Source organism: Coregonus lavaretus (genome assembly GCF_964263955.1).
Source record: "Coregonus lavaretus genome assembly, chromosome: 15".
Taxonomy (NCBI): domain Eukaryota; kingdom Metazoa; phylum Chordata; class Actinopteri; order Salmoniformes; family Salmonidae; genus Coregonus; species Coregonus lavaretus.
In genome coordinates this window covers 34,902,539-34,912,323 of record NC_140002.1, presented here as the reverse complement: position 1 = coordinate 34,912,323, position 9,785 = coordinate 34,902,539, and the positions used below count along the sequence as shown (strand labels likewise).

Here is a 9,785-nt window from a genome sequence, read left to right as displayed (position 1 = left end):
CTAATAAAATGTTGCCATTAGGGCATATACATTTTTTTATCGACATTGTAACTAATCAATTGTTACATTGACAGAGGAACGTTATGACCAATATGGGGAGTGGTTTTCTGAATTTTATAGGCGGATTTTCTGTATTGACGTCAATTGGATTGGTTAGGTGACGAGCCCTCGCCCCGCCCAGTGTGGGGTAAGGGAGTGTATGCCTAGAGAGGGAGGGAGCTAGGCTGAGCTGATCCCACGTGTGACGATTCCATTCCCGGCTCAGTAATATTCTCATAGCAGGGCTTTGCATAGCTTTTGCCGTGTCTGTGTGTGTCTGTTACTGTAGTTACTGCCTATAGTTTGGTTAGCTATGGAAGGAGATGGGAGTCAAGCCACATCTGGAAGCCCAAATGATTCACAACATGACCCGGGGTAAGATTATATCATTTTCGACTTTTATTTATTTATTGGATTTTTCATATGAGAATATCTGGCAGAGAATTTAGCAGAGTGCCGTGCTAGATTCAGCTCGCAGTGCGCACATAACCATTGGTCTTTCCTTCCGGATGCAGTTATTGATAGCTATGAAGCTTCTGCTTTGCTTTGGCAGATTACAGTAGCAAGTGTGGCTTCCCCCTTTTCACATAATACATTATTGCTATCCAGCGAATGTTTTTTTTTTGCTTCTCTCTATTTAAGATCGCTTTTATAAGTAGTTAGTCTTCAAAATGGCCGATCTAACATCTGGACTCACTTCTGCTATGTTTTCTTTTTACAGTAAAATGTTTATCGGTGGCCTCAGCTGGCAAACCTCACCAGGTGAGACAATTATTCCCTTAAATTTCCCATGTTTCTTGTTGTTTTGTTGCAATGATCGATTGTGCTTGCACGCGTTCTCTGTGTGTGCGTGTGTGCAGTATACTGTATGGATATGTGTGTGCCTGTGTGCGTGCAAGGTTGTTTGTTATTTCCAATCATCTGAAGTCCTCTATTCGACCCCTATGTGCATTGCAGGGCGTTTTTGAATCACACTGACAACAGTATGACGACCATTTGTACTTGACTAATTACCCAACATATTTCCTCTATTCACAGACAGCCTTAGAGACTATTTTAGCAAATTCGGAGAAATAAGAGAATGTATGGTGATGAGAGACCCCACGACAAAACGTTCCAGGTAAAATAAAAGGTTTTTACTTTTGCTTTGCAGTAGGTGAAATTATATCCTACGCTTGTGTACATGCCACATTTTAACCGGGGTTGTTTGTCCCGCGTTGTGTTTCACAGAGATAGCTGCACCTGTATTGCTCGCACTAAACAGCGGGCAAATGCAATTTGACATTGACTTTGGGAATGGGGACTGCAATAACGTCATATAACTTAAATATCAGTGCCCGCAATTATTATAGTAATCTATAATTCAGTATAGGCTTATCTCTATCATCTGAATGAATAGGGGTTAATTAGGATAGTGTAAATACATGTGTGTGCAGTTCTATTTTTTGAATGCTAATGAATTCCTGATACCATGTTAATGCACTGAGAGAAACAGTTGAGCCTATATTTCTATGTTCACATTTGCATAAATAATGTGTGATCTAATTGATGTTTCTCTGTGTTTCTTTGTTTTGCAGAGGATTTGGGTTCGTTACGTTTGCAGATGCTGCCAGTGTAGATAAAGTCTTAGCTCAACCACACCACGAATTAGACTCAAAGACGGTATGTTTGTGTTTTGATGTCATTTGCAATGATATTTTACTGTCTGTGTTGCACATTTTAAATGTTCATCATTGCCTTCATTTCACAGGCATGCTTGAGTTGTAATAATACTGTAATATAAGTTCCACATAGAAAAATAATACCACATTGAAACCAACAACAACTGCAGTACATCCATGTATGGCAAGTGGCATCTCTGAATGCTCAGAATGCCATGTACCGGTCACTGGGTTGGCCCTCTTGTTAAAGACCTCTTAGGTAAAACCATTCATTTTATCAAGGCTGTAGATGTGGAATAATCCCATGATAACACCGTTGCCTCATCCATTCAAACTGTTGCAGTAAAACACCACTCAGAGGTGAATCTCATATCTGCTCAAATTCCCTCCTGTGAATGAATTAAACTGACACGCCCCCCCCCCCCTTTCCCCATTCCCATTATGGCTCCACATGTGCACATATCTCATGTCACTCTAATAGGCTCTCTCTCTCAGGCCTCCCACCTCCATGCACATGACCTTTCAGATCATACACGTCACTCTAGTCAGTTTGATGCATATCGCATCATTGGAAGTGGAAAGTTACAAATGTGATTGTATTAAATAATTGTTGACGCCCAAAAGGTCCATTAATCCTGTAAATCTCTTGACAAATATTTGGTATTTCTTTACATCAGTGGATCTATTCTTATACATAAGTGTATTTTAAATATTAGAACTGTTGCTTCTAAGGTTTCAAATTGCCAACACCTTCCCAATTACCAAAACCTATTTTCTGTCTTCTTATAATATCAACAAACCTGGTGCTTCTCCCATCAGTTTACCTCATGTACTTTTCCATCAGACCAAGGCATCCATACACACGCCGCACACACACACACGGCATCCCCATTTATGCTGTTTTATCAAAAGCCTTGAACTATTGTGTTGTGCTTCCCTTTTGAAATGTGGCAGTAGATAAATAATTAAGCATGTCAGTAATTTTTTGAAGAGCTGTCTGAGATATCTGCTCGGTGGGTGGTGATATCCAGTCATGCTCACACAGCTCTGGAATTGGAATAGTCCATACCGAGAAATAAACGCTTTGTTTGCAGCCTTCTGTGAAAGCAAAGTTCAGATGGGAGTGTATGTCTTTGAGATATATTTGGAATGACAAACCTATTGTACTTCAGCAAGCAGTGTTCAATTACAGTGGAGCCTGGCTGAAAGCGGTGCTATAACTTGTTGTAAGGCTGTCCTGACCTGATTGGAAAGTCACTGGAGGGTGCTTGTAAAAGCTTTCCGTTTTTATCTTGATACTTGAAAGTGAAAGAGGAGTGGGTTCATGTTTTGCATGTTAGAAAAGGAAACTAGCACCTGTAAGCTGTTGCAGACAATCTTGGGTTGCGTAATGCAGATAGTGAGGAGAAAGCCACAGAGTACTTAATTTAATGTGTGATTATTTGATACACATACTATGACAAATGTTATCGCTTAGAGCTCTGCGACATTTTAGAATATATGGCATACATGTAGGAATTAAATCATTGATAAATAGCCTACACCCATGCAGTATAAATACTGCCGATTAGCATGTGTTCTATATGTATGTCTGAATATGGTACGTATAGGATAGTGTAGATATACAGTACTCTTGATACATCTAAATTAGAGAGTGAAGAACTCTTTCTTTGTGATAATGAATATGCTTTAGTAACCTTAATTGAATCACACTTGTTTTGCCCCTCATGGTGTAGATAGAATGCAGGTGGCACAACAGTTGGTTATTGACAAAGCACTCATACCAATGTACTTTATTTTCTCTATAGAGATGAGAAGTCTCATCTGGTGTCTACACTTGGAGATGTATCTATTTGTTTCATCCACATTTCTTACCATAACTGAACAACTAATACGACTCAAAGATAAACAATTCTGCCTGACAAACTAACCATAGTTAGTAACAATGAGTTGCCTGTAGTTACATTGTAATTAGACATATTGTCAAAAAAATCACTGGTATTAGTTCCGTTGAATTTATTGTTTGGATTATTTAATGTAAAGTATAAATAAAGCTCTCGCCTTAATAAAGCCATTTGGTTTCCATTATGTCTGTACAGTATGTCATGAATAAGACTTAATTTGAGTGAAGTAAACAATAATTGAAATTGCAGGTTATAGCTTGATATATTTTATGTCGAATTTTTTTTAAACATGCAATCACATAATGTTTTATTTGTTTATTTTCTTCCAGAACATTACACATTTATTAATAACTGTTAGTTAAATTTCCCTTGCACTAAGGTTTGTTGTGTTAATAATATTGACAGATGGCATCTTGATAAGCAAGCGAGAATACCCCATTAAAATCATTAGGATTAGGATTCTAAATGCACAATGGTTTAGCAGTTGAAGAGTTCTTTGTATGAGCTGAGTAATTGAAGGACCTAACCTAAAGTGTGGCCCTGTTAATACTAAGCAATGCTGAGATCGACATTTGATAGTTCCTGATGTGCCACTGAGGTTAAATAGGGCACTTTGCCGGCATGCAAAGGAAGCGACTGTTGTTACATCACATAGACCTGAACCAGCAGTGTTCTGCCTTATATTCCATTCCATCAGTCTTTCTGCAGAAGCGCACATGTAGGATGTACAGTGCCTAGTGAAAGTCTACACACCCCTTGCACAGTCTTCACATTTTGCTGCCTTAAAATTCAAAAGGGATTAAAAGTTATAGAATATGTCTTGATAGCGTATGTCTTCACACCCCAGAGTTAATACTTGGTGGAAGCACCTTTGGTAGCCATTACAGCTGTGAATCATTTGAATAATAATCTACCAATTTTGCACAACTATTAGGGTAACATACACTACCGGTCAAACGTTTTTCTTTATTTTTACTATTGTCTACATTGTAGAATAATAGTGAAGACGTCAAAATATGGAATTATGTAGTAACCAAAACATTGTTAAACAAATCAAAATATATTTCATATTTGAGATTCTTCAAATAGCAACCCTTTGCCTTGATGACAGCTTTGCACACTTGGCATTCTCTCAACCAGCTTCACCTGGAATGCTTTTCCAACAGTCTTGAAGGAGTTCCCACATATGCTGAGCACTTGTTGGCTGATTTTCCTTCACTCTGCGGTCCGAATCATCCCAAACCATCTCAACTGGATTGAGGGGGGATTATGGAGGCCAGGTCATCTGATGCAGCACTCCATCACTCTCCTTCTTGGTAAAATAGCCCTTACACAGCCTGGAGGTGTGTTGGGTCATTGTCCTGTTGAAAACAAATGATAGTCCCACTAAGCCCAAACCAGATGGGATGCCGTATCGCTGCAGAATGCTGTGGTAGCCATGCTGGTTAAGTGTGCCTTGAATTCTAAATAGGTCACAGACAGTGTCACCAGCAAAACACCATAACACCTCCTCCTCCATGCTTTACGGTGGGAAATACACATGCAGAGATCATCCGTTCATCCCCACCGCGCCTCACAAAGACACGGCGGTTGGAACCAAAAATCTCAAATTTGGACTCCAGACCAAAGGACACATTTCCACCGGTCTAATGTCCATTGCTCGTGTTTCTTGGCCCAAGCACGTCTCTTCTTCTTATTGGTGTCCTTTAGTAGAGGTTTCTTTGCAGCAATTCGACCATGAAGGCCTGATTCACACAGTCTCCTCTGAACAGTTGATGTTGAGATGTGTCTGTTACTTGAACTCTGTGAAGCATTTATTTGGGCTGCAATTTTTTAGGCTGGTATCTCTAATGACCCTATCCTCAGCAGCAGAGATAACTCTGGGTTTTCCATTCCTGTGGTGGTCCTCATGAGAGCCAGTTTCATCATAGCGCTTGATGGTATTTGCGACTGCACTTGAAGAAACTTTCAAAGTTCTTGACATTTTCCGTATTGACTGACTTTCATGTAATGATGGACTGACGTTTCTCTTTGCTTATTTGAGATGTTCTTGCCATAGTATGGACTTGGTCTTTTACCAAATAGGGCTATATTCTGTATACCCCCCTACCTTGTCACAACACAACTGATTGGCTCAAACGCATTAAGAAGGAAAGAAATTCCACAAATTAACTTTTAAGAAGGCACACCTGTTAATTGAAATACATTCCAGGAGACTACCTCATGAAGCTGGTTGAGAAGAATGCCAAGAGTGTGCAAAGCTGTCATCAAGGCAAAGGGTGGCTATTTGAATAGTATTTTTTGGTTACTACATGATTCCATATGTGTTATTTCATAGTTTTGATGTCTTCACTATTATTCTACAATGTAGAAAATAGTAAAAATAAAGAAAAACCCTTGAATGAGTAGGTGTTCTAAAACTTTTGACCGGTAGTGTATATATATTGTTTTTGTAAAAATTGTTTAAGCTTAGTAAATTTGGTTGGGAGTCATTGATGGACAGCAATATTCAAACCTTGTCTCAGATATTCAAGCAAATTCAAGGCAGGACTGAGACTAGAAAAACAGAAAGGAAAACGCTGCACACTGCTGCTCATGCTCCCAGGTGATATTTATTTAAAACAACGTTTCAACCCTTAGGTCTTCATCAGGCATCCATATCCCAGGTGGGGGTGGAATTTTTTACTTCCTGAAACAGGAAGTAAAAAATGTATAACATACATTGAATATTAATATAGTGAATCTATCAAAATATATGATCGTATACAAAGAATGTGATCAATATTTACAGTAATATACATACAATGTTCAATTAGGATTTTAAAAAACACAATTTGGACATATTGAAACTATAAAAATGGTTTCAAGTCAAACTCCTCGTTAAGGCCAAGAGGAGACAGTGTGTTGAGCCTGTGGATCCAGAAAGATTCCCTTTGAAGAAGTTTCCTCTCAATGTCCCCTCCCCTGCGTGACATCTTGACCATTTCTATTCCAATGTATCTCAGAGAACTAATAGGATGTCCAGCTTGTACAAAATGAACAGCAACCAGATTTTTTGTCTCACCTGTCCGTATATTGTTGCGGTGCTCACAGATCCATGTCTTAAGGCTTCTGGGGGTTTTCCCTATGTAAGACAGACCACAAGGACATTTCAACATGTAAACAACATTGGTGGACATGCAGGTAATCAGGCCTTTGATCTTAAATATTTGTCCTGTGCGGGGGTGGGTCAATTAGTTGCATTTGTACGTGAAGCTGCATTGAGCACATTGGCCACATTTGTAATTACCCTCCGGAACCTTGTCCAATAAAGTTTCCCTTTTCTCTGTTGGGTAATTAGATTTAACCACAATGTCTCTCACGTTTGGGGGTCTTTTAAAGACCATACGTGGGGGATATTTAAAAATTGGATTCAATTGTGGGTCAATATCAATAATGTACCAGTGCTTCCTGATAATGTCCTTAAATGCCTTCCCCAAAGGTGAGTATTGGGTAAAGCATGAGGGGACATGTTCTGCTTTTTCTTTAACTTTTGGTTGAAGGCTTTCCAGCTGTGTTAGTCCTTCAAAATGATCATTGGCATGTTTTACCCAATACTGAGACTAGACCACTCAGGAACACTCAACCCATCTTGTAAAACCATTCTGGTGTGTCTTTGGCATAAACATTTTTGTAATTGTCTTGCTGAAAAATAAAACTCTATCCCAGGGTTAGGTTTTCAGAAGACTGAGGCTGGTTTTCCTTGACCTTTTTACCTGGGCTTTGCTCTTTTCATAATTATTTTGATCCTGACAAACTCTCTATCCCTGCAGATGACAAGCATACCCATAACATGATTCTGCCACCACAATACAATCAATACGTCCTCATTTTGTATTTATTAGTCATTTGGAAAATGCTCTAGAATTGTTCTTTTACTTTGAAAATGTGGAATAGGTTGTGTAGATCAACAAGAAACAACATAAAATGTAATCCCTTTTTAGATGTAATTTTAAGGCACTAAAATGTGAAGATTGTGCAAGGGTTGTGTAGACTTTCACTAGCGACTATATGTATTACACTGTATCTACTAGCCATGCAGTCTTGTACCAGGTATCTCTTGCAAAAGAGATTTGATCTTAGTGAGACTAGCCTTCATAAACTAAATTCAAAAAATCTTAACAAATTTATGTACTGGCATTTTTTTTCTTAGAGCACTTACTGTTTAGAGATGAGTCAAGATCTAATCATCTTCTCGCATTGCTATTTCAACAACAACACTGGAGAATGTTCATTATGTCTAACCTCGATGGCTCTTTATCTGTTTTTGTGGAGATGTTAGGTTGGTATGAAGCTTGAAGGTACAGCATTTTGATGCTTGAATGGATTCTTCTCTCTCAGTGGTGACCTTGAAGGGACTTGGTAAAAGTGAGTTGACTTGCAATAGCCTACAAGGCTGCAGGTTTAGAAAGAGACTGAGGGCTAATGCAACTGAGATTAAAATAAAATACATCTAATCCAATGGTACAGTGTTTATAAATATTTATCTGTTTTTCACAGTTAGCCTACTCCAGTTCCAAACAGTATGACATTTTACAACATATTCCTCCTTTGTTTGTTGTAGTGGATGTTCTCTAGTGCTAATGGCCTCAGTGTGGAAGCAGGATAACCCCGTGAGAAAGATGTCAGCGAGAGACGTGGACAATGAGCACATGTATGCTTTCATAATGCACACACCATCATAATGTGCCACGGCTATTGTTCAATCCTCCCTGACTGCCTGGGTTGCTTATTAAAACAGAGTGCTTTTAGACCAGGATGAATGTGAATGGAGACATATGGCCAAGGAGAGCCTGAGGCTTCAAAACACAAAGCAATTCAGAACATATTTAGAATGTTATATTTTATATTATACTATATCCCATTTGGAAAAGTTATCTTTTTTTTAACGTACAGCTAGTTTAAGAAATGATGACGAACATGATTTGAAGTGATTATAATACTTCTTTATGTGAGAAGTTATAGTGTTAGACTACTGCGTCACAGTATCAATGTCCAGGTCGGGATTATTCACTCTGGACTCCTGCCAGAGGAGATGTACTGTACTGCTAAATATGTTTTTTTCTTTCTTCCAAGACAAAGGTAGCCTATTTTGTCCACAGATATTTTCAGCCATTACTGAATGACCTCTGGCCAACCCCTGTTTGCTGTTTTGATGTAGCGGTTTGAAATGACAGAATGGCTGGTTGAGGTGAGGGGGATAAGAACAGAGAGAGAGAAGAGAGGAAAGGGCTGGTGCAGATAGGAGCAGCTGCTCTGAACAAATCTAAGCCTCCTCTGTCAGATATAAATTGAAAGTAATGTCAGCTGTGAGCTCACCTCCACCGTGCCCCTTGTTGGTTCATGTCTAGCAGGTGCTTTGTCTTCAACAGTTAATCATGTAATATTTACATGCCTTTCCCAGGCTTAGAGCCTATGATGGATTTTGTCTTCTTCTCAGACTTTTCTTTTTACAGTATTATGCATCTAAACATGCAGTAATGTTTTCATTATCATCATTCGTTGCACTTATAATAATTGCAGTGATTGTATTTTGAGCAAATGAATACCTACGGCATATTACACAACGTCAATTTAATCAACACAGACATACAGTGCCTTCAGAAAGTATTCACACCTCTTGACTTTTTCCACATTTTGTTGTGTTACACCCTGAATTTAAAATGGATTAAATGTCAAAGTGGAAATATGTTCTTCAATATGTTTACAAATTAATAAAAAATGAAAAGCTGAAATGTCTTGAGTCCATAAGTATTCAACCCTTTTGTTATGGCAAGCCTAAATAAGTTCAGGAGTAAAAAGTTGCTTAACAAGTCACATAATAAGTTGCATGGACTCTGTGTGCAATAATAGTGTTTAACATGATTTTTGAATGACTACCTCATCTCTGTACCCTACACATACAATTATCTGTAAGGTCCCTCAGTCAAGCAGTGAATTTCAAATACAGATTCAACCACAAAGGCCAGGGAGGTTTTCCAATGCCTCTCAAAGAAGGGCACTTATTGGTAGATAAAAATAAAAAGCAGACATTGAATATTGGTGAAGTTATTAATTAAACTTTGGATGGTGTATCAATACACCCAGTCACTACAAAGATACAAGCATCCTTCCTAACTCAGTTGCCGGAGAGGAAGGAAAC

At 38.6% G+C, this 9,785-nt stretch overlaps 1 protein-coding gene across 7 annotated transcripts; it reads left to right on the top strand.

Annotated features, from left to right (window-relative positions):
• Window positions 1–248: 248 nt before the first annotated feature.
• On the top strand, window positions 249–9,351 carry msi1a (musashi RNA binding protein 1a). 7 transcript variants are annotated; one of them, XR_014614379.1, is made up of 6 exons: window positions 249–414; window positions 761–801; window positions 1,078–1,159; window positions 1,617–1,701; window positions 7,926–8,011; window positions 8,208–9,351. XR_014614379.1 is itself a non-coding variant. In XM_084178419.1 (5 exons), the coding sequence occupies exons 1-5, from the start codon at window positions 353–355 to the stop codon at window positions 8,250–8,252; spliced, it is 315 nt and encodes a 104-aa protein (XP_084034545.1). In that variant the 5' UTR covers window positions 249–352; the 3' UTR covers window positions 8,253–9,351. The 7 variants fall into 7 exon arrangements, 5 of the variants coding, with proteins under 5 accessions (XP_084034545.1, XP_084034546.1, XP_084034548.1 ...); XR_014614380.1 differs by having other exon boundaries at window positions 7,919–8,011; XM_084178419.1 differs by lacking the exon at window positions 7,926–8,011.
• The last annotated feature ends 434 nt before the right edge of the window (window positions 9,352–9,785 follow it).